The sequence below is a fragment of the Mobula hypostoma genome, chromosome 3 (assembly GCF_963921235.1).
Source record: "Mobula hypostoma chromosome 3, sMobHyp1.1, whole genome shotgun sequence".
NCBI classification, from domain to species: domain Eukaryota; kingdom Metazoa; phylum Chordata; class Chondrichthyes; order Myliobatiformes; family Myliobatidae; genus Mobula; species Mobula hypostoma.
Genome location: NC_086099.1, coordinates 98,009,887 through 98,035,834, shown reverse-complemented (window position 1 = coordinate 98,035,834; position 25,948 = coordinate 98,009,887). Strand labels below are relative to the sequence as shown.

General features: G+C 42.2%; 1 protein-coding gene across 7 annotated transcripts in view; it reads left to right on the top strand.

Annotated features, from left to right (window-relative positions):
• arhgap24 (Rho GTPase activating protein 24) overlaps nucleotides 1-25,948 on the top strand; it is a 705,958-nt gene that overhangs the window by 672,987 nt on the left and 7,023 nt on the right. For all 7 annotated transcript variants that reach the window (XM_063043516.1, XM_063043517.1, XM_063043518.1 and 4 more), the window contains 4 exons: nucleotides 8,568-8,700; nucleotides 11,783-11,856; nucleotides 15,688-15,809; nucleotides 20,944-22,033. In XM_063043516.1, the coding sequence (XP_062899586.1) occupies nucleotides 8,568-8,700; nucleotides 11,783-11,856; nucleotides 15,688-15,809; nucleotides 20,944-22,033 (1,419 nt within the window). The remainder of the gene's footprint in view (nucleotides 1-8,567; nucleotides 8,701-11,782; nucleotides 11,857-15,687; nucleotides 15,810-20,943; nucleotides 22,034-25,948) is intronic.

Sequence of the window (25,948 nt, the reverse complement as noted above, 5' to 3'; positions counted from 1 at the left end):
ATTCAACCAGTGTGCAAAAGACAACAAACTGCAAATACAAAAATAAAGAAATAATAATAATAAGTAAATAGGCAGTAAATATTCGAGATAGTGAGAAAGTGAGTTCACAGCTAATGGGAACATTTCAATGAGGTACTTGAGGTTTTTGATGTTTGCGAAGCAATAAAGGTGAGGGGAGTGAACTCAGAATCTTTGTGGTGCTCCTGTGCTGATGGAGATTGTGAGGAGATGTTTTTGCCAATCCAGACTGACTGGGATCTACAAGTGAGGAAATGAAGGATCCAATTGCACAATGGGGTATTGAGGCCCAGGTCTTGGAGTTTACTGATTAGTTTTAAGGGGATAATGGTGTTAAATGCCGAGCTGTAATCGATAAAGAGCACGCTGATGTGTGCACCTTTGGTGTCCAGATGTTTCAGGGTTGTGTGAAGAGCCGAGGCAGCATCTGGTATAGCAGATCCAGGTTGCCACTCAGACAGGAGCTGATATGCTTCAACACCAGCTTCTCAAAACACTTCATCACTGTGGATGTAAGTGCCACTTGGTGATAGTCATTTAGACAGGTTACCACACTCTTCTTGGGCACCGGTACGATTAAAGTCTGCTTGAAGCAGGTGGGTACCACACACTGCTGGAGCGAGAGGTTGAAGATATCCATGAACACACCAGCCAGTTGGTCAGCACAGGTCTTCAGTATTCGGCCAGGTACTCCGTCCGGACTGAATGCTTTCCTTGGATTCACTCTCTTGAAGGTGGCCTGCACATCATCTGCCGATACTGAGACCAAAGGATCATCAGGAGATGAGGGGGTGTGTGATGGTTCCTCCGTGTTCTGGTGATCAAAACGAGCATTGAAGACATTGGGCTCATCTGGAAGCGAAGTTCTGCTGTCTATGTTGCAAGATTTAACTTTGTAGGAGGTTATGGCATTGAAACCCTGCCACAGCTGTCGAGCATCCCTCATTGATTCCAGTCTAGTCCAGACTCTCCACTTTGTCCAAGGGATGGCTTTCCAGAGATCATACCTGCACCTCTTGTAGCATTCTTCATCTCCAGACTTAAAGGCCTCTGATATGGTTCTGAGCAGATACTGGATTTCATTGTTCACCCGGGGCTTCTGACTGGGGAAAGTCATGAACAAATTTATGGGGATACATTCATCCACAGCCATTTTAATAAAGTCTGTGACAACCCTGGTGTAGTCGTCCTCAGATGAGTTCTTGCACACAGCCCAGTCCATTGACTTGAGGCAATCCTGTACCATTCTTCTGCCTCCCGTGACCACCTCTTGGTTGTCTTGATCTCTGGAGCCTTGCTCTTCTGGCTCTGTCTGTGTACAGGTAGCCGGAGTACCGCCAAATGATCCAACTTGCCAAAATGCGGTCTCAGGAAGGAACGATAGGCATTCATTATTGCAGTAAAGCAGTGGTCTAGAGTGCTGGGACCTCTGGTGCACCAGGTTATGCGCTGGTCATAACTGAGCAGGGCTCTCTTCAAAGACATCTGGTTAACGTCACCAATTATAATTTAAAACGTGTCAGGGTGAGCTGTTCATTGTATACAATAAGGTATGCAACAGTTCTGTGATTTTTAAAGAAATAATTGCAATTCTATCAGTTTTTGTAGTAGAACACCAATATTTCTTTATTGTCTAGTTGTAATGTACAGCCATATCAAAGCCTACCTATAGTCGCTCCACAGAAGCTGTGTCAATTTCATGGTGAACGTTAATAATTCTGTTGTATTCATAATGTCAAAATCCAGGCTACAGTAATTCATGTTTCCATCTGTCTGTTGCTCTCTCCAATAATCTGAGGAATTTTGATAAGCATTTCTTCAAATCCAAACAAACTTCAAATGTGGTGGTGTAATTTCAGACTTCAATGTCTTGTAAATGAGAACTTTGTGCAACATCGGCACATCCAGTTAAAATGTCAATTATGCCAGTAGTCCATGCACTTGATTTTGCCTTTGCCAGCTTCAGTCTAAAATGAAACAGGATACTCTAAATACCACTCCTCCTGTCCTGGGCATAGACAAAGCAGGAAATTGATAAATAGCTGTCAGCAAGACCAATGAAATCGGAGGCAAAAGGTTTTCATCCCAATATATTAAGGGGAAACAATAATCATTTACAAAGAAGAGATTTCCATGAGGGTCCTGCAGAAGAGGCATTAAATTACAGTCATATTAATAAAAGGAAGGAAAATGCAAACAGATGCAGGAAGCAACAGGCCCATTAGTTCCTCCCGCAGGCTGATTTGAAAAAAAAAAGAATTGATTAATGACAGTAATCTTGCAGATTAACTATATGGTGGGTTGCAGTTAATATAACAGATTTCATCATTAGAACATAGGATCACAAGTTCAAAATCATAAAATCCAAATTTAGGACTGATATCTGGAAAGCTTCTTAACATTGGAAATGATCAATACATTGTGTGGTCCTCCAGACAGATATTGGAAATGTAAAGCCTGGAATTGTTTAAGGAACAGTATTAAACATACACTTGTGTATGGAGCAGTGACCTTCACTTCATGAACTACATAGAGTCATAGAACACTCCGGCACAGAAACAGGCCCTTTGTCCACACTAGAGTGTGCTGAACCATTCATCTGCACAGTCCCATTGACCTGCACCCAGACTAGAGACCTTCATTCCCCTCCAACCTATACAAATTCCAAAATACTTTCCGTCTGCCAGGAGTAGATCATTAAATAATCCAACCAAAGCTACCTACAGGAAAGGTGTAAATAAGGTTGAAAGAGGACGGAGAAAACTTACAAGGATGTTGCTGGGTCTGGAGGACCTGAGTTATAAGGAAAGATTGAATAAGTTAGGACTTTATTCCTCGGAACATAGAAGATTGAGAGGAGATTTGGTGGAGCTACACAAAATTATGAGAGGTATAGAAAGGGTTAATGCAAACAGGCTTTTCCCACTGAGGTTGGGTGGGATTTGGGTTAAGGGTGAAAGGTGAAATGATTAAGGGGAACATGAATGGAAACTTATTCACTCGGGGTTGTGAGAATGTGAAATGATCTGCCAGCACAAGTGGTGCATGCGAGCCATATTTCAACGTTTAAGAGGAGTTTAGATAGGTACATGGGTGGTAGTGATATGGAGGGCTATGGTCCTGGTGCAGGTCGATGGGAGTAGGCAGTCTAACTGGGCCATGCTGTTCCTGAATTATTGAGTATGTGGCTTCAGGCTTCTGTATCTCCCTCCTGATGGTAGCAATGAGAAGAGGGCATTCCCTGGGTGATAGAGGTCCTTAATGATGGATAGCACCTTTTGAGACATCATTCCTTGAAGATGCCCTGGATGCTACGGAGGTTAGTGTCCATGATGGAGCTGACTAAGTTTACAACCCTCTGCAGCTTACTTCAGTCCTACACAGTAGCCTCTCCCACCCCCCCATACCAGATGGTGATGCAGCCAGTTAAAATGCTCTCCACGGTACATCTATAGAAGTCCCTGCGTGCTTTTGGTGGCATACCTAACTTGGAGTCCTGCAGTTCACAGATTATTGTGTGAATAGTGAAGATCAGGCGAAACACTCACAGTTGTTTCTGACATCCCTTTCACACAAATGCTGAAAGGAACCCACTTTCTTGCTGCTCAGATCAATTATAGATTTTGCCAGCCTTGTACTTCAGTAGGAGATTTAATACCAATCTATAGATCTTTGCTAGTGTTCTATTAAAGCTAAGAAAATAGAGTGAAAGTGATTAGAGTCATAGAAAAGTACAGCATGAACCATTTAAACTGCCTCCTCCCATTGACCTACACCGGGACCATAGCTCTCCATACCCCTACCATCCATGTACCTATCTGAACTTACCTTAAATGGTGAAATCAAGCTCACATGCACCACTTGTGCTGGCAGCTTGTTCCACACTCTCACAACCCTCTAAGTGAAGAAGTTTCCCCTCATGTTCCCCTTAAGCATTTCAGCTTTCACCCTTAAGCCATGACCTCTAGTTGTATCCCCACCCAACCTCAGTGGCAAAAGCCTGTTTGCATTTACCTTTTCTATACCTCTCTTAATTTTGTAAAGGCCTATACATTTTTCCTCTCAATCTTCTATGTTCCAAGGAATAAGATGCTAACCTATTCAATCTCTCCTTATAACTCAGATCCTCCAGACCCGGCAACATCCTTGTAAATTTTCTCTGTACTCTTACAAACTTATTTACATCTTTTCTGTGGGTAGCCTTGGTTGGATTACTTAATTATCAAATCCTGATAAACAGACAGTATATTGGAATTTCTGTGTGTTTGCTCCTGGGCCTGGCTAAGGATGAGTCCTTGGGTCAGGAACATACACAAGAGACAGTTGACTGTGGGCCAAACTTCCATAGTCATGTCTGTGCGCAAAGGAACATGAGACCTCTTCTTTCTGTGCCTTTGCAGCCTTCAATGTCTCGTCATCGCCACAAGACTAGTTTACTTAAGAATTTCTCTGTCTTGCTCTAAAAGATGTGGAAACATACAACTTTCCCTCATTGAAGGAGAACCTCGTGCATTGTTTTATGATCTCCTGCATAGGATGGGAATGCTGCGATGTCATGATTAAATTGGCAATCCAGAGGGATGGTCTGCTGATCCAGATTCGCATTCATTAAGTGTGGGGGTCATACTGTACATGTCCACCACAGTAGGAATGCGAGTACGAGTAATGGTGCCATTTCTTTTAAACTGTATCACTGATCTGAACTTCAGAGAAGGAAATCTGCCAATCTGGCTTTGTGTGACTCCCAAACTCATGGCAGTGAATGACTTCTACCCTCAAAGATGGCTCAGAAACCCACTTCATTCAAGGTGGCTGATTGACTTGCCATTACCAATCACATTTTAAATGAATGAAATGATTATAACCTCTTTTAGTATAAAACGATACCTTTCAGTTGCTACCTCCCACAGGTCAGCTAGCTAATTATGATAGAAACCTTCATTCATGCTATTATTGCTTAGATAGTTTAGCCTGCAATGTTCTTCCTTATTTTACTATTGGCCTGTATTGCCAGGACAGTGACCAGTCCCAAAGATGAGCTTTGAAGAAAGAAGGACAGCAAAAGGAAGGCTGAGACATGTATCTTGTAAATGTAGACAGCTTAAAGACAATAATTGTCCAGGTTGTAAATGTATCAGTGGCCTTGTACAATATTTTGGAGTCCTTCATTCAAAATGAATGCCAACTTCTATATGCACTCACTGGTGTAAACTGGAGGCTCAAATAGAATAGATGAGTCCACAGGACCCGTTTTGTACTGTGGTAGCTACAGTGGGATTGAGTATGAACTCACTGTATTTAGACCTTACCTACCTTCCTTCTCTGAACTGAACTTCATTAAAAAAATTATGTGTGTGACTATTCACTTTGACCAATGACCTCTGTGGCTCTTGCTCTCAAGATGGTTCGGTACTGGAGAAAGTGATTCCTCTTTCAAAACCAGTGTAGTTGAGGATCTACAGATCACGGAGGCAGAGTTCTCAGAATAACTTGGGAAGGCTTGAGCTTTCCATTGCAAGAAACAAGGAAAAGCCATCTGTAAAGTACACTTGTCATAGTTCAGGACCTCTGGTCATGCCACTGCAGTGGAGGGAGGAAGGAGCAAACTATTCTGATTGGAAATATGTTTATAAACTTATTATTTGGTTGACAAGATGCTCTGAATCAGAAATGAAAGTTCATTTTAATGCTTTAATGCGTAGTCACACTGATTGCTGCAGGGAGAAGAAGCCTTCTCATTTGAACTGAAGGGGTTATTGTCAAGTTTGGCACTTTGCTGTTTGTGGTTCAAATGAATGGGTGGAGTTTGCCACTTTATACTGAAGTTTGTCATGTGCCTGTATACTGGGGCAAACAGTAACTGCTGCTGGTCTGTCTGACACTTGTAAGAAGATCACCTGCAAGCAAGTGCTGTCACTTGGTACATTCCAAGGTGCAGGAGTACAGGCAACCCTCAAAGTTATAATAGCTCAGCCTATGGACATTTATCCTTACAAAATCCATAAATCACTGCTGAAAAGTATTGAGTATATTGGAATATCGTGTGCAGTTCTGGTCTGGTCACTTCACTACAAGAAAGATATCAATAAGATTGAAGGGACACTGTAAATTTACAAAGATGTTGCCTGGACTTGAGAGTCTGAGTGATAGGTGAAGTCTGAGTATGCTAAGACTTTATTTCCTGGAGCATAGGAGAATGAGGGGAGATTTGATACAGGTATTATGAAGGGTATAAATAGGGTGAATGCCAGAGGCTTTTTCCACTGATGTTGGATGAGACAAGAACAAGAGATCATGGGTTAAGTCTGAAAATATTTAAGGGGAATTTGAAGGGGAACTTCTCATGAGAATGTGGATCAAAATGCCAGTGAAAGTTGTAAATGTGGGATTAATGGCAACATTTAAGAGAAATTTGGATGAGTACATGGATGGGAGGGGTATGGAAGGCTATGGGCCAGGTACAAGCCAATACGATTAGGTAGAATAATAGTTTAGCATGGACTAGATGGGCCAAAGGGCCTGTTTCTGTGCTGTAGTACTCTATGACTCTAAGTATGGGATACAGAATAAAAATTTGCTCTTACGAAATTTATATGAACAGAAAGTAAAAACAGCAATTTTTCAACTCATAATTGCTTGATACATGCACAAATGAAGTGCCTTTGCATGATGGGAAATCAGAGTATGGACCGTTTGGCAGAAACACTTTCCACCCCTGTCGTATGGGCATTATCCGTACATTCTTGGGAATGCATTGGACCTTGGTGGAGAAAGACTGCAGTCTAGGGTCTTGCCACCAGTGGGCACTGAAGGGCCTTGTGTAACAGCTTTTCAAACACTTCATAGGTGTATTTCAGAAGAAAACTCAAGAAAAAATTATTCGGTGGTGCAATGAATGGAGAGGAAAAGGTATACCCATTAGATTTATTGAGTAAAGTGTATTATTGAAATAAACGAACACTGAAGTTAGGCCACCTGAATAAAGATTCAAGAGGGTGTCGAGGTACGGGCCCGGATGCAGAGGAGTTATTTCCCTGAATTATCATATTGGATCACATTAACTCAATGATGGTAGGTTGTTCTTTATTTTGTATAATCATGCAAAGGCAAATGGTATATCTTGGAATAATTGAAAATGACCATGTTTGCTGTTCTGTATGTTCACACAGTGTGAAAGAAGGGAGTTTATGTTTGCACCAAGTTTTGCTTCATTAAAAATCAGCTTGATTCTCCTTTGATGAGGAATCCCATGGACAGTAGACATGTATGTTCTGTTTAATGGTGTTACTTTCCTGCTACTAAGCAATGTGTTACCTCCTGCTCAACAATGCTCAAGATACACTGTGAGTTAAAATAACCACTCTTCAGTAAGGCATTGATGGCAGAACCCCATTTGTATATGGCTGTGTTTTCCATAGAACACCCTGATTTTCATTACTAACAAGGCAAAAACAATCATACCTGCAACAATTCACCAGCCTCGGGGTAGGAGAGAGAAAATTGAAAGTCATTTCTGCTGCTGATTGACAATGTTCCACACAGGATTCCACTAATGAATATAAAGGAGCAGTTCTTAAATGTGTTTATTTAAGTGTATGTAATCGCATTGTCATTTACAACATAATAAAGTTGATGAAAAAGGGGAAGGCAAGGCATTGTAACTGAATAAAATCAAACTACAGAGCATTTCGTTGCAGAGATCAGATTATACGTGTGCTTGTGCTAAGTGTAATACTGCACTTTGCTAATGAGACTGTTATTTAAGTATCATGTCAAGAAATCTAGCGTTATATTTCCAAGGCTAGAGAATGATCAGCAACTACAGATTCTGAACTGTAGTAACACTCTGAATTAATATCAGGTGCATTTGAGGATGAGCTACTTATTAATAGCCAGATGAATGTATTCAAAACTGATGGATCATGTGCCTGGAAATCTATCTCTATCCCCTTTTAATTAATAATTCAAAGAGAAATCTTTGTCACTTTTGATACAAGTTGGAGTATTACTTGCTGGCTACCCTAGAGATCAGTTGCATTTTCATCTGATTTCAGCTTAGTATGTGTGTAAGGTTGGAACAAAGGGGTAAAATATCTCATTTAATATCTCAGTGCAGTACTTTAAGTAACCAGTGATCGACATTCTATTAATTATTATGTAGCATCATGCACTCTGTTGATTATTTTTCTTGTCTGGTGATCTAATTAACTGATACTTTGGCAGCATAATGCTTAACTGCAATTTAAACAAATTACCTCAGCCAACGTTAGGCAACGTGTTTGAAAAACACTTACGGAAGTCTAGGATTATGAGACATCAACTGGCCTACAAACTAATAAATGAGGTTACTAATTCTGGATAATAATCATTCAGTCCCCAGATTCATATGTGTGCCAGATGTTAGGAATTGAAGAGTAACAGCAGCATTATTTTAGTGACGCAAACACGGCCTATCAGCTGTGTTCTGATGGGCTGGATCTCACTGTGCTGCTCTTTGTTCAGTAGATGTAACCTATTGCAATAATTGTGTTCATGTCCTTTGCTTTCAGCAATACAGATGTGCACACTGTGGCGTCATTGCTCAAGCTGTATCTGCGGGAGCTGCCAGAGCCCGTCATCCCCTACGCTAAGTATGATGAGTTCCTCTTGTGTGCCAAACTCCTCACCAAAGAACAAGAGACTGTAAGAATTTTACCTCATCTTTGACTGAAATTCAAAAGAATCTGAGCCTGTGTTTCCATTATAACCAATTGTAAACAATTCTTATAAACACTTCTTCCCATAATCTACCTCTCCTTTCTCTTTCCCTCATTCCAAGCCCATCCAGCTTTATGCCGCTCTCCAATGCTGACCAATAAATTTAAGACCAGTAATATATGGCTATACAGATGAGAGTATGTGCCATTTTGATTGGCACATATAATTGGCCTGTACGTTGCAGCACTGTGGACTTGTGCCGATGAAAGATTGCCTGTGATAATTGTGAGACAATCCTTGAATTTGCAAGTGTTTTGAAAAAGAATTCTAGCATCATTTAAACAGCAGCAACACAGTATGGAGAAGAGAGCAACATACATCAAAGTTGCTGGTGAACGCAGCAGGCCAGGCAGCATCTATAGGAAGAGGCGCAGTCGACGTTTCAGGCCGAGACCCTTCGTCAGGACTAACATGGAGAAGAGATCTGTCAGACTGACCAATCAAAATAGCCTCTTCCTCCAAGGCAGTAGAAACAAATGAATAACAAGTGACTGTCTGGGGCCATGGGGAAGCCAGACTCCCACCAGACTCTGTACAGACAGCAGAGTGCTCCTGGCATATCGGTGTGCCTCCTTGTTTGAGCTAGCATTTTCAGATTTGCTTTGTCAAAGGACAGAACCACTGGCTAGGAACAAAAAGGTGCACAAAGTCATGCTGTTTCTTACAAATACATGATAAAATTCCATGCAATGCTGAAACAGGTCTGTGAGGTGTTGCTCTGAGTTGTGGATGAAGTTTACCAACACCATAAACATTTACCAGTGTTGTATTTAACGTGTCCTTCTTAGAAATTAGTGGAAGATAAAATGCTTTTGTTATACTCGTACTTGTGGTCAGTTTACCATTCACCACCGCAGATCAGGAAACACTTTAACTGTAGTACATGTTGAACATAAACAGAGAATGCTGCAGGTTAGTCAGCAGGCAAGCAAGATTAATAATTTCAGTTGTGACCCAACCTCAACTCAAGGCTACTGATGAATAGTCACTTGGACAGATTATCAGCGATTTCATGCACAGATTCTGTGACTGGATTTCCATAAATTAACATATTAATACATAATTTTTCAGAGATACATACTTTTATATCTTTAATATGTGTGCCAATATTCACATGGTCAGTAGTGCTATGGTAAAGGGGACGTAAGAGATTCTGGAATCTGGAGTGAAAACGCAAACTGGTAGAAGAATTCAGAGGATTGGACAACAGTGTGTGGGGTGGGGAGGGAGGGAAGGCACTGCCAAGGTTCAACCCAAAACATTAACAGTTCCTTCCCCCCCACCCACCACAGAATCCAGAATCTCCTCAACCCATTGACTTCCTCCAGCAGTTTTTTGCTATTGAAGTAGATTGTTGTCTCAGGTAGTGCCTGCTTTTATGAATGCACAGAGTGTTATACATATACATTTTATAAAAATCCAATTTGCATTGAAAAATTTGATAATTTCAGTGGTCATTGACTGTGAGTTAATTTCAAATACTTTCCTATCTGAATAGGTTACTGAACTTCTAAAATGTTGACAACTGTAAATTTCTTTCAATTCTGAAAGAACTTAAAGGTCTTCATCTCTTTAGTCATCAGCCTCTGCTCATTGTCTCTGACTGATATAATAACATCCCAAAGTCAAAGAGTGCAAGTACTAGAAATGTAAAACTTAAGGAAAAAATACTCATAAGGTCAGTCCATGCCAATGGAGGGAAGCAGAGTTATTGATTCAAGTCAAAGACCTTTCATCAAAAGCCTCTCCTCAGGAACAATCCTGTTGATGGTTCTATTCCTTATGATTAAGGTCTCAAAGAAAAGAGCTACAAAATATGCTCTTAAGCTCACTGAAACTCTCCTGTTTAAACTTAATCTTACTTCCCAATCCATCATGTTTCTGATGGTTTTCAAACTACTGATCCAATAATCTCCCTCTCGGCACATATCCCTGCGCACAATCTAAATACTACACCTACCCTTACACCTCCATTCAGGGCCATGGCAGTCCTTACAGCTGAGGCAACACTTCACCTGCGAATCTGCTGGAGTTGTCTATGTGTCCTGTGTTCCAGATGCAGCCTCCTCTACACTGGTGACACCCGTCGTAAATTGGGGGACCGCGTTGTCGAGCACTTCCGCACCATCCCGCACAAGTGGAACTTCCCAGTGGCCAAACATTTTAATTCCCATTCCCATTCCGATATGTCAGTCCATGGCCTCCTCATTTGCTAAGACGAGGCCACCCTCAGGGTGGAGGAGCATCACTTTATATTCCATCTGGGTAGCCTCCAACCTGATGACATGAATATCGATTTCTCCCTCCAGTAAACAAATTTCACCCCCCCCCCCCATTTCCCACTCTGTCCTTTTACCTCTTCCCACATGCCTATTACCTCCCCCTAGGTCCCCTCCCCCTTCCCTCTCTCCAATGGTCCACTCTCCTATCAGATTCCTTTCTCTCCAGCCATTCACCTTTCCCACACCCCTGGCTTCACCTCTTACCTTCCAGCTAGCCTCCTTCCCCTTCCCCCTCACCTTTTTACTCTGGCATCTTTCCCCTTTGTTCTCGGTCCTGCAGAAGGTTTTCAGCCCGAAACGTCAACTGTTTATTCACTTCCATAGATGCTGCCTGACCCGAGTTCCACTAGCATTTTTGTGTATTGCTACTGATCCAATTTATCACAGTCTTTTGTGCTCAGAGTTTACAAACTTCTTCATTGGTATTGCTTTTTTATATATTGATTACACCAATAAGGACTTCATTATCTCCAACTTTTATTAAAATTTACATTATTCTGAAAGTGTATGCAAATATATAAAGGTAAAGATTGATTCATCCTTGCAAACCCATTAATAAGACATCTAGCACATGATGCAAGTGTTAAGGCAGGACTGAATTCATGTTAAGTGCAGCTGTTTTTGAAACTTGATTCACATTTGATTGATTCACACTTTATCTCAGTGTTAAAGTTGTGTAGAGGACCAATGAACTACAGTTGAAGAGAATGCTTCATGTCTTTCAGGGGATGAAGGAGCTAATTAAACAAGTGAAGACCCTCCCTCCTGTGAACTTCAACTTACTGAAGTATATCTGCAGGTAAGCCTGCTGAGTGCTAAGTATTTAGAGGTTCAAATACGTGAGGGAAAATAAAGTTAGTCAATGTAAGTTGGTGGTCTGATGCTGCAACACTGTCAAGCTGGAAACATTATGGTCTCCTAGAAATGGACAAACCAGTTTATCATCTTAACGAGCAAGTCCAGGCCTCCCAGATCCATAGAGTTAGATAGACTTAATTATTCTGAGTGGATACAAGTGAAAAGTTTGATTCTATCTTGACGCAGATATACCGATCAGGGCTATTTAACAGCATTGTTTGTTGATTCAGTGAGAGGTGACGGAATACACTGCAAAAAATGACACCTGTCAGCCATGTCAAATGGGACATGCTGCCTGATAAACAGTGGGACTGCTCAGGCTTGGCAGGTCATAGCACTGGTTTTCCTAACCGGCACGTTGAGCGAGGCAAAACATTGAGCCAAGAACTTTCAGGGGATCCACCTTGCGAAGTTCCATCAGCTCCCACCTGCTGCCAGCTTACTTTAGGGGTGAGGACCTCCCACAAATCAATCACAGATTTAGAAGCACCCATCCATTGGTAAGAAGACAGGTGGCAAAGTGGGAAATCAAAAATCTGCAAATGGTGTAACTTTAAAATAAAAATCAAACATATTGGAAACTCTCAGCAGGTCAGGTAGCATTTCTGGGAAGAGCAGGAGAGTTAACAGTTCAGGTCGGATTCCTCCTAGGAACTGGAAAGCAAGTTTTCTTTAAATTGCAGGGAAGTTGAGAGAGGGGTAGATGGGCAAAAGTGATATATCTGATAGGGTTGTTAAAGTGATTTTCATATTTATGGACCTCTCTGGTTAATAGATGAATGAAGTTAGTTAGAGAAAGGGGAGAGAAGGAACAGATGTGAAGTTGTTGCTGAAACTTGAAAGCAAAGGGGAAATGCTAGGAATGCCCGGTAAATCAGGCAGTGCTTGTTGAGAAAGAAGAAACAGAGTAAATATTGCAGATGGATAACCTACAGCAGAACTGACCAGATCTGATACAAACAGAAAAAGTGAATTATTTGAAATAGTTATATTTGATTTTGAGACCTGGAGGTTCAATGTGCCCAGAAAGATGCTGAGACACTGTTCTTCATTTCATATCGGGCCTCATTAGAACAGTAAAGGAAGTTATAGAGAAATAGACCAGAGCGCAAGAGGGATGGGAAAGATGGCAAGGAATGCCCTTTGGACCTGTTTCTTGTTTAAATATCTTTCTAACTTCTGAAAAGCAGTTAGTTGGGAAAAAAAGAGTCTACGTTCTTCTATTTCCCAGTCCCTTTTCAAGCCAAATTATGCTCTATCAAACTCTATATTCTGGCCTGTGTCCCTGTTCCATGAATAACTTCAGTAAAGAACTTCACACTGTTTCTCCCTGGATCATGTTGGCATGGTGAAGATAGCTGGCTGGCACAGGCCTTGTGGGAGGCTTCCACGTAAACCACAAATTCTCAGCAGCTTCTATAGTCTTCATAAGGATTTGATTACATGCTCAAATGCTAGTTATGACACAAGGGGTCCCCAATACAGTGGGAGCTTGTCCTGAAATTCACATGTAGGTTCCAGAGTTTTAAGAAAAGTGAAGCATCACCATTCAAAGTTGCTGCAGTGTTCCCGGCTGGAGAATGTTTGTTGCTACTGGCAGGATCTAACTAATATTGTCAAGGGGTACTGCTAGATTTCCTCCGAGGATCACGAGTTCATTGCAATCATGTGGCTTATTAGAAACCTTCTTATGATTAAAGGCGAATCACATTGAGGCAGGGCTGGATGACAAAGCAGCTGTATCCTTCCCCTTACATTTGTTGGAGAATCAATTGACATCCTCTGATAGTCCAGTGGTTATTGTGGCCATTTCTGCATTGAATTATAGAACAGAATCATTTCAGCCCCCCATAACAAGCACATTCAGCTTATCGACTCCACACTAGCTCCCTGTCCCAGTCATCCGTCCTTTCAGCCATTGCCCAGTAAATGATTGTCTCTCAGAAGTGCCCATCCAAGCGCATTTTGGAACCCATGGTTTCCACCACCTTTATAGGCACTGTGTTCAGATGGTATTATTCTCTGTGTAAGATAGCTTTGCCATTCATCTTCTTGGTATCATGATATTAACTTTCAAATTACCATTGAAGTTGAGTTCAGTTCCATGATTTGTCATGACGCTGTTGAAATTGCAGTTGTTGTTTGCTGCCATGAGGTCAACACAGCTGTGGCCTTTCTCTGTTGTGCGGTACCGTTATCATCGAAGTGGGGTGGACTCAGAAGGGATCCAGCAGCTGGACAGCAGGTTCTTTGAGGTGTTGTGGGCTTTCAGCAAGAGCGGACTGGCATTCCACCACAAAATGTTGCCTGCTGATCTGACATACTCCCCAGTTCAATGATAAAGCATGCGTGTATGAAGCAGTATCAGAATTTCACTTCAACGCATTCCGTACTTGTTGAAACCACATCACATTGCTAAACAGGAGTGACAACAAAGGGTGTAAAATGTTTAGGGGCTCAGAGCCAAAAGATCCCATAATAACTCTACAGGGCAGCAGGTGAATGAGATGCCACCATCTGCAGGGTCCCCTCCATTTCACAGACTATCCTGACCTGGAAGTGCATGGGTTTTCCTTCCTGATTGATGTGGCAAATTCCCATAAGTGCTCACATTGCAGCCTTCCCCTTGAGGGTGCAGCAGATCAAGAAGCTGCCTCTTCAGTACCTCCTTGGAGCTGTTCAGATTCAGCAATAAATCCTGCCCTGCATAAACACTAACACCTGTGAATGAGTTAAAAAAAACAAAACAAACTCAAGTGGTCTCATTCAGTCTGTGCCCAAATTCTACTGATATTCAGCAACTGGAGGTCAATGGAGCTGATTGCTAATAAGGTAGTTCTTCAGGAAAATAGGACAGGTTTGATTTTCCATGGAAGTTCTCCCACTTTTTTGGGAAATCCATAGAAACTCAAAGGAAATGGAGTTTCTACTTATAGGAGAATTTACCATCATATCAACCCTGAATAGATGTCAGTACGATAGGTAAAAACGTAGCTGGAGGAGAACTAGAGGTTGTGTGCAGTGAGGCTCTATGCGTATTGGACAAAGCCCTGAGGTTTCAATGTTCCACTGTGGAGGTGGGGGCAGGGGATAGACACAGAGACAAGACTGAGGTATGGACACTGGGGGGAAATTAGTGGAAGACAGGGAGAAGGTAAGTAGGGGTAAGTGGTTCCTGGATAGGCCAATGAAATGATCAAAAATTAGGTGGGAGGGGTTTCCTGAGGAAGTAATTGGAGGGATCCAAGGAAAAGTTAGTGGAGAGCTTGGGGACAGATCTGAGGGGAATTAACAGATTAAGGAAGGAATGTACTGTACATGGAGGAAGATCATTGCCTTGGACTCCCTTTAATCAGTTCAATTAGAGCCAGGCCCTTTGGACAGGACTTGGCCCTCAGATTACACCAGTTCAGAGTTTGTACACAGGATTTTGTGCAGGTGATATCTGTTGGGAGCTGTACAGTATTTAACAGCATTGCACATACCTGTGGACCACATGTACTGACAAAATATCTGAAAATTCATGCAGTGTTCCTAAGTGACCTGACTCAACCAGTGATCTGGACTTTAATCAGTTTGACTTGATTAGTACATAAGAACAATTTTTTCCTCTCATGATGGTAAGGCTGAAACGGATCCTATTACCTGAGCACAATAACAGCACCGGAGAGAATGTAAGGCACTTTCCGTGATCCACTAAAACGTTCTTCAATGCTGGATTTGACATGCAGCAGTTTATACTGATTCAATGCTGACTGATTAATTTTTGCAGGTTCTTGGATGAGGTCCAGTCTTATTCAGATGTAAACAAAATGAGTGTTCAGAACCTGGGAACGGTGTTTGGGCCAAACATATTGCGTCCAAAGGTTGAAGATCCAGTTACAATTATGGAAGGTAATTTTAAAGATCTGCTTTGTTTTACAGTTGACTCTGCCTGTGTGTGGTGTGTTTAAGCTTGTCCTTTGGATGGCTGCCACCTGCGGCCGTGCTGAAATCCAAACAGGTCCATTAAGATGACTTTATCATTGTTGCTACTGAGGAGGATCCGGGGAGACACGGGGGCGGGGGGGGGGGGCGGTTTATATTTAAATATTTGTTGATTCCTCTTTTATTCAAAGAATTGTCTGTATAAACCAAGGAGACAAGAGGACATCAACCTTAAAAAATAATGAAAAGGGTAGTGATCTGTGTTATTTATTTATTGCTATACTTTGTGGAATAGGCCATTCTGACCCTTTGAGCCACACCACCCAACAATCCCCAAGCCTAATCAAGGGACAATTTACAATGACCAATTAACCTACAACCAGGGGGAATGTCCAAACTCCTTACAGGCAGTGGCAGGAATTGAACCTGGGTCACTGGTACTGTAAAGCACTGTGCTAACAACTACACAACCGTGCGTTTGCACTCTTGTCTCAGACCTCCAGCACTGCAGAGCCACTGCCAGTATCTCTTACCCTGGCACTGTCTGTAAGGAGTTCTGCGTTCTCCCATCACCATGTGGGTTTCCTCTGGGTGCTCCGGTTTCCTCCCACATTCCAAAGATGTACAGGTTAGTAGGTTATTTGGTCATTGTAAATTGTCCTGTGAATACGCCAGTGTTAAATAGGTGGGTTGCTCGGCAGTGCGGCTCTTTGGGTTGGAAGTGCCTGTTTTGTGCTGCATCTCCAAATAAAACAAAATTAATCAATAAATAAATTGGCCAACGCCACCTTGTTGATGTGCTCTAACAGGTCCAAACTTGAGGACTATTGCCTTATCTGTCTACGGTTTGACTTCTGTGGAAAAGACAGTCCATCATACTGCCCAGAAGTCAGTGAATTGTGAATCTCCTCCATGGCTTGTAGTTGAAGAGTTACAAGAGAGAATAATTGATTTTAACTCAGATTACCAATTTGATATTTTTATACTGGTGGATGTCTGCAGATTACAAAAGAGAAAACCTATTTGAGGGTCCTTGAGTGAATTCCAGCTGTTTTTGTACAGATGGGCGTTGGAAGCTCAACTGTTGTTGCACAAATAGAGCCAGGCTCCTTGAACATTATGACTGGGTTTAATAGTGGGTACCAGCTTGTGGAAAACTTGCTCCATCACATTTGGATCTCAGCCACAAGGTTCAAAGGTGGTCTTATAGAGAGAAAATGGAGTGATTCTGACAGCGAAGGTCTAATCATTTCCTCCCTATGACTTTGTTTGTCCACACAATGGAAGGGAAGAATTAGTCTTCCTCTACACAGCCAATGCTGAGTCCATTTGGTCTAGCAAATTGCTTTCCTTGTTCAGTCTCCTTTATAAAGAAGGGCTCTGTCCACATGTCTATTTGTCAAGAAGTTTCTGTAAAATTGACACTGATGGTTAAAGTGAAAGACCCAAGAAGCCTGAATAATTTTAATCGATCATCCAACAAGGTTCTACTGAATAGGTAGGGTTAAAATCACTCCTTTGGAATTTTAATTTGTCATAAATCAGTATTCGTAAAAGTTAATAAATCTCTTGGACTATAAAATTTACAAACTAGCTGTAAACAAAGTAAACTGTTGGTGCCTATTAACATTATATTGGCTTTAAGCTAAATAGATTATGTGGCAGTCCCTTGCCTGTGGAGTTAAGAGAAATACCATACTTGGGATATTTTATGTAACTGCCAGCTGGAAATGAAGTTGAAGGGAATTCAGAAGATGAATTTTTACAACAAATTGCAGCCAGATGTAAAAATTGGGAATCGTGGAGCAGACCAGCGCAGGGAATTTAATCATTAGAATGTAAGAATATAAGGAATAGGATCAGGAGTAGGTAATTCAGTCTCTCAACCTACTCCACTATTCACCAAGACTGTGGCTATTCACACCGTTTTCCCTGCACTGTCCCCGTATCCCCTGATTTCTCTCATGCCCTAGAAAACCTGGATCTATGTTTTGAATGAAATCCATGACAAAGCCTCCTCATACAGAAATCCAAACATTTGCCATCTGCTGAGTGAAGACCTTTCTCCTTATTTTACTTGCAACTATGAGACTATGATCCTTTGGTCTAGACCGCTTAGCCAGCAGAACATTCTCCACACGTCCACTCTGTCAAAGTCCTTAACTCCTTTGTATGTCTCAATAAGGTCACTTCTCATTCTCCTAAAGTCCAGAGGTGAAGCCTACTCAATCTCTCCTCGTGCAAGCAACCCGTCATCCCAACAACCAGTACAGTGAACCTCTGTGCATCCAAGTATAGAGTGCAGTGAAGGCTCACCAAGCAGTTCCTTATTTGTATCCTTCTTAGGATAAGAAGGCTAAAAATGAGCACAGTACTCTAATTGTGGTCTCAACCAGGCCATATATACTGTAATTATAGTTAAACATCCCTAATCTTGTACTCAGTTTTCTTTCAGAAGAGGCCAATGTATCATTAGCTTCCTTACTACTTGCTGCACATACATGTTAGCTTTCAGGCCAAGTCAATGGGTATATTTAAGGCAGAGTTTGATGCATTCTTGATTGGTCAGAGCATGAAGGGGTATAGGGAGAAGTCGGGAGTTTGGGGCTGAGAGGGAAAATGGATCAGCCATGATGAAATGGCAAAGCAGACTCAATGGGCCGAGTGGACTAATTCTGCTATATATCTTATGATCTTATAGTATATGGACACTCAAGTCCTTTTGAATATCAACATTTCCAATCTCTTGCCACTGGAAAAAATGCTCAGCATTTCAACTGCAGCAGATATTCTTCCCTTTTTCCACATTGTACTTCACCTGCTGTATTGTTGACCACTCACCCAGATTGTCCATATCTCCTTGAAGCCTCTTTGTCTCTTCACTGATAATCACTTTCCCACTTAGTTTCCCGTTATCAGCAAACTACTAAATATTATATTTCGTTCCTCACTGCCAAATCATCTATATAAATTACACACGTCTCTGTAGATCCTAGGCCCAAGCACAGATCTCTACCTTAACCTACTAATTACCATCTGCCAACTTGAGAAGAATCTGTTTATCCCTACTTTTTAGTTTCTCTCAATCCAAACAGAATGTATTATCCCCAATCTCATGTGCCCTTTTGATTATATTTTGTAACTCTCCAACTCTTTGTGAATTGTGCACATGGATAGTCAAATTCCCTTGTTCCTCCTGATCCCTCAGCATGTAAATCATATTCTGAATCATCTTTGTTGGATCCATAGTGTTTGTCCTTGTACTGCCCCATTTTTCAATCACATCATTTTGAAATGTTTATCCTTCCTTCTGCGAGGAACTAGCTTATTGGAAAGAGGCCTCAGGCTCAACTAGGGGATGGGTGCTATTCAAAGTTGTTCTATTTCTTTTGTTTCTTTATAAGGTGGGAGGGGTTGACATGAAAGCTGCACACACATTTCCAGGGAAGGCTAAGATTGTGCCCATATATTTGCTACTGGTGACAGAACTTCCACTTCACTCAAAGTCTGCAGTCAACAATTTTGTCAGGATTGTGGACTATTTGATATTTTTATATTAATCATTCTGCCCAATAGAATCCATTGAGGATTTTCTACAGAGAAGACAAACAGGAGAGTTATTTTTACAAATAAAAGATCCGTACTCCCAGACATCCCACCCTGCAAAAGCTCATTTCAGGGAGGTAGCACCATCAATTTGCAGGAGACTCCCGGAACTTCCGGGAGAGGTGGGATGTCTGCAATAGAGTAGCTCCTTAGCAGCTGGCCAGCTAGTTTACATAACGTTAGCTATGCTAATGAACGAATGACACCTGTTAAACTCACCTCAACACATCTTTTACAGTCTTAACCCACCATGGGCAATAGAAAAGTCACTGTTGTAAACAGTGCAGTGAGCAACACCGTCATTATTTTTGACCCCTATTAGGCAGGGGTACACTTTAGTGTAATCTGGGGTAACTTACGTTTTATATTTTCTTTTTTTGGAACACTCTGCCCTCGCGCACACGCTCTCTCTCTCTCTCTCTCTCTCTCTCTCTCTCTCTCTCTCTCTCTCTCTCTCTCCCTCTCTCCCTCTCTCCCTCTCCCCGTCTCTCTCCCTCCCTCCCTCTCCCCGTCTCTCTCCCTCCCTCCCTCCAAAAAATCAATTTCCAGGGTATTGTATATAATTTGCAGACATCAGGGAACCACTATTAATATGTGGGAGACTTCCGGGAGAGGTGGGATGTCTGTACTTCAGTGAGGACTGCCTCACCTTGTGAACTGGCCAACACTATAGAGTCGTAGACCAAATAAGCAGACCCTTCAGTCCTGCCACTGCCTGTGAGAAGCTTGTACATTCTCTCTGTGACCTCGTCGATTTCCTCCAGGTGCTCTGGTTTCCTCTCACAGTCCAAAACAGTCCATTGTAAAGTGTCCCATGATTAGGCAAGGATTAAATTGGGAGATTCTGAGCTGTGTGTCTGAAAGGACCAGAAGGACCTACTCCACACTGCATCTCAATAAGTAAATACTTAAATAAATAATAAATTGTCCATGTCAGCCAAATATGATTCTTCTATCAGCACTTGATGCAGAGCCTTCCATACCAAGGCAATTGGGATTCAAATGCTCATTCTTAAATACTCTGAGAACCTCTATCTCCAGCATCCCTCAGGCAGTGCACTCCAGGTTCCAATAGCTTTTGGCTGAATAAAATTTTCCTCAAATCCACTCTAAATATTCTACCTCTCACCTTCAATCTAAGCTTTCTGGTTTTAGGTTGCTGTAATTTGGGAAAGTTTCCTTTCATAACTTAGTATAATTCAATCAAATCCCTCCTATGTTTTCTCGACTCTAGGAAAACAAGCCCAGCCTATCCAGTTCCTCCTGATAACTGAAAGACTCCATGCCAAACAACATCTTGGTGAATCTCCTCTGCAGAAATGTGCACCAATGTGAATGACTTCTTAACCTATGCCTACTTGGCATAAATGTTGGGATACCCATTTTGTTTTGCTCTAGAATGAAATATAAAGCATAACTAATTCCTTCACAGGACATGACTAATTCCTTGTTATCTGTCTCCTATTTTTCTGTACCTATCCTGGCCTTTCTGCAGGTACAATCCTCGTTCAACAGTTAATGTCGGTGTTTATAAGTGAACACAAAAATTTATTTCCCAAAGATGGAGAGGAGATCCAAGTCAGGCAGGATGGCTGCAACAATAACACCGAAGCACCAAAGAAGTCCTTGGCAGGGTTCTCTCCGCCTGTCAACAAGGAGAATAAGAAGCCATTTTGCGAGTCCGTTCGTCAGTGCTCCTGGGATAACTCAGAGTCGCCAAAAAAAGGTAGTGGTGAGAATGGAGGTTCTCCTCCTCCACTGAATGGAGGGAACAAGCTGAGCAGCAGTCCCAGAAGCAGCCTTAGCAAAGTGGATGTCAACAGAAGTCCACCCATCACCGTGAAGAAGAACCCTGCTTATTCTAAAGGGAGTGGCATTGTCACCAATGGCTCCTTCAGCAGCCCCGTGGAAACGCAGGAGAAAATCCAGACGTTGCCAAATGGGAGCCTGCAGGCGAGGAGGAATTCCTCGTTGAAGGGGACAGGGACCAAGCTAGGGACCGGCAGCATGCAGAATGGGGGAGTGAGAATGGGGGTTTCCAGTGCAGATGTGCTGGGTTCTTCTCTGAACAATCGAGTTGCAGGCTGGCTGCCCAATGGCTACGTCACACTGAGGGACAGTAAGGCCAAAGATGCAGTTAGCAGTGAGTCCATGCAACACCACAGACTCTCCACCTATGATAATGTCCAGCAGCAGTTCTCAGCTTCCAACTCAGATGACAAGCAGAGCGTGGACAGTGCCACCTGGTCCACCTCCTCCTGCGAGATTTCCTTGATGGAGCATTCCACGTCCTGCCGCTCCTCCACCACCACCTGCCCGGACCGGGACAGTTATGCAGGCGGTTACGAAGACCCGGCTCTGGAGGGCCCCCTCCACGAAACTTCTTTCCGGACTGACGCGGAGAGCAAGTACGAGCGGAGTAGTGCGGGTGGCTGCAGCAGTCGGGCCACAAGCAGTAGTGACAACAGTGACACCTTTGTCTCCAATGCTTCCACCGGCAACCACAGCGCTTTGCACAGTCTTGTAGCCAGCCTGAAACAAGAGGTTACAAAGCAGAAGATCGAGTATGAAGCACGAATTAAAAGGTAGGGAAACTGTTAAGTGGAACATACGCAGCAGCTGCATATTTTAAAAGTTTTACCGCAGTCTCTCAAAAGCATTCCTACAATAACAAAATCAATTCATCTCAACTTCACTCAGTTTCTAGTTTGTTTTGTAACGTTATTGAAATATTTGTTTCCTGTTATTCATTGTATATTTATTTGACTGGAAGTGTTTGTGCTGTTTGAAGATAGGACAGCAATGGTACCCTCAATAGGTTACCTAAGTTCGTGCACAAAGCATAGTCATTTGGTTGAGATACCCAAAGGCCTTGTGACGAAGCAAGGTGCCAATGCCTGAATGGGTGTGGGGGAGTGGCGGGGAGTTCACGATAGTGTGGTAAAGCCAGGAGGTTCAGAAAGTGATGGTCTGAACATCCCCAACAGTCAAACATTAAAAGCCATTTGGTACACATTTGTCCAAAAATCTGTGCCAACTTCTTGCTACCACTGTTCCTGTTAAAGGCCAGGCTGACCTCTGTAGGCCTACACATGTGATTCTTTTTATCTATAGATGAGGAAGGTGAGCTTGCATCCTGCACTTTACCAAAATTTAATGAACCTTCAGTTTTGAGTATTGCTGTTTGTGTGGCAGTTCATGGAAGAATTTAGACACCTTTGTCGACCTGTGCCATATTTTTCAATATAAAGCTTTCAAGCTAACAGGAATAAATCTTCAAATAGCTAAACAGTGAATCTTTTGTTAGGATCCTTATTAACAAACAAAATGAGGAAAATCTAGTCTGCACCCCAGTCCCACTGAAGGAGACAAATCTCACAGCAACAGGCCACACTTCTGAAGTTCCTACATTGCTAGTAACTTACTACATGTGACTTGTCTCGTACCTAATCGTTGAACATGGCGTTATCACTGGAGACGATTATCCGGGTGCAAGGGATAATGCAATGTTTTAATCAACCTAGCCATTTCATTAATTATCTTTTGATTATATCAAGGATTTTGGCACCTGTCATTTTAAAGACAATAAAATCTGCTGTGTTTATTCATTAAGTAAAATCAGATAATTGCTGAATTTATGAGATAATTATACACCTCAGACAAATGCTATAGGTTGGCATGTTATGCTAGTTCAAGTTTTGTGTTTTTTTTATTTACTCATATTTTAGACAATTCCATGAGACTGACGTAGGACCAGAGACAGCTCTCTCACCCATACAAAGCTGTTCAGTTATGTCGTATCCCAGAGGGAAGTGTGACTGCTATTGCTATCTGTTAGAATCATCGTCATAGAAACAAGGAGTTGGCCATTAGGTTCACTCATGGCTGATCCATGTGCCAAAGTCCCAGGTGCTCCCTTGGTATATCATGCTTAATAAACATCCAGCAAACATCCATTGATTTTCAATTTACCCAGATACTTGCACGCAACTGATTTGGACAAAAGATCTGAGGTTGTTCTGTGTGTGACAGTGTTACCTGACATCACTCCCGAATGGTTTAGCTTAACCTCCTAACAAATTAGTTTCGACCCATACGAACAACTTCCTTGACTACCCACAATATATTGGAAATTATTTAATTTCCTGTATTCAATGGGCTATGAGCACCTGATGAAACTACTTGTAACCAGCTGGTGTGTATACATCATGCTTCAGTCCTGGTTATCTACGTCTCAAAGCTGGCCAGGCTTTCCCAGAGTGAAGTGTGACAGAGGGAGAGGGGAAAAAACTGGGAGAAATACAGTATGGGAAGGGAATCAGAGACTAGACTATACAGACAGTGATTGGTGGTGGCAGAATTAAGGGATGGGGTGAACTGACGGACATGAGGGTATGCAACAGATTGAATTTAGGCTATTGTAGAATGGAGAAAGAGGTTGTGGAGGGTGAGGTTGAGTGTTGAGTCAAGGCAGTGTGAGGCGGGATGGGCTTGGAGACTGATGGGTATTTTAGCGTGTTTGCCTTCTAGACAACCTCCTTCCCCTGCCCCTAGCTTTCTATTCTGGCATCTTCCCCCTTCCTTCTCAGTCCTGTTGAAGGGTCTCGGCCCAAAACTTTGTCTGCCTATTCATTTCCAGATGCTGCCCAACCTGCAGAGTTCTTCCAGCATTTTGTGTGTGTAACATTGCCTAGGAATTCACAGTGATGGACAGCTTTCTTAGCAGTGTTCCAACAGGGAAAGTTTACATAGAATAGTTTCATGCTGTATAGCCCTGATGCAAAAGTCATATCAGATGTTAGGACATGTTGTGCTCAGAGTGTGAGAACTGTGTGGTAGATTAGGGTACTGTGTGCATGTTCTCATTACCATCCCCAGCTACACTTGTGCTGGAAGGTAGCTTCAGGGGAAGTGACTAAATGCAGATGGCCCTTTCCAAGGCAGATATCTACAACTCTCGCATCATCGTGAATTTTGCAATCATTGTCCTATGCCAGTATGTCAATGTACATCTCACACAAGCTGGAGAGCAGGAAGTTGTATCTTCTTGAAACTCTTAACTCAAAGTGTTTCCGTAACACTTCTGAACATCTCAACATCACTTTGTTTGCTATTCAATGGTGTCTGTAAGCGCAGGGGATCCTGTGTTTGTGAATGTACCCCCAGGTATTTAGCTTCTGATGCTCTAAAACATTGTTACATATAGTGTCGTACCAAATTGTGTCCCCCCCACAAAAAAAGAGCGAAAAGTTAGCCAACATCCATGTGATTGCTTCCAGTAAGAAGCGTTAACACAAGACTTGCGTGATTTCCTGACAGAATCTCACATAATTTAGCACATCTCTCATTGATTTGCTGTGGAACATTTAGGAAAGGGTGCAGCTAGGCAGCTGCAAAACACAGAACGGTTGTCATGGGGGACAGAGATGCTGGAAAGGAGTGGGAGACAGCTTCCACGTTCACCCTGAGTGACGAGCAAAGTGTGGATAACTGAGATACATGCAAAAGAGAGATCCAGGAAGTCAGGAGAATGGTCAGACACCCTACAAGGAGAGCCTGGTAGAAGGCGGCTACAGGAGTTTCCTCAAAAAGTAAACAGGACCACTGTTGGAAAAAAATTACACACTGCTGTTTCCATCTAGAGTGGGGTTTCTCACAGGCAGGTGTATCTCATGCGGGAGTTTAAAGTTGTTCAGCTGAGGAGCCATGCATCAGGAAATACTGAGATGCTGAAACAAAACATACAAGTATGTATGCATGTATTTATTTATTATTTCTGCATGCATCATATTCAGTACAGGTGAACCTGTAAAGCAGGATGTGAGAGAGATTTGTGGGTCATCTGCCTGTATGTGTAATGATTTGGAGTGAGATGAACACCTGGGAATGGGGTAAGATTTTGTAGGCTTCTTAGGAGAAGCATGTAAATGGAATCCAGATGAAGGGTTTCAATCCGAAACCTCCGCTGTCCATTTCCCACCATTGATGCTGCCTGACCCACTGAGCTACCCAGCACTCTCTGTGTTGACTGTTACAGCCCTGACTGACAATACTCTCTTCTGTTCAGCCAGGAGCTTCGATTCCTATTAGCATTCTCCTTCCTCCCGTTCCAGTTTCAGGCTTTTGTCTCATAGTCCTCTGATTCCAAAGTTCAAAGTAAATTTTATTTTCAAAGTACACATACGTCACCATATATAACCCTGAGATTCATTTTCCTGCGGGCATACTCAGCAAATCTATAGAACAGTGGCTGTAAACAGGATCAATGAAAGATCAACCAGAGTGCGGGAGACAACAAACTGTGCAAATGCAAATATAAATAAATAGCAATAAGTAATGAGAACATGAGATAAAGAGTTCCTTAAAGTGATATGATTGGTTGTAGGAATATTTCAATGATGTGGCAAGTGAGTGGTCCTTTTGTTTACGAGCCTGATGGTTGAGGGGTAATAACTGTTCTTGAATCTGATGCTGCAAGTCCTGAGGCTCTTCTACCTGTC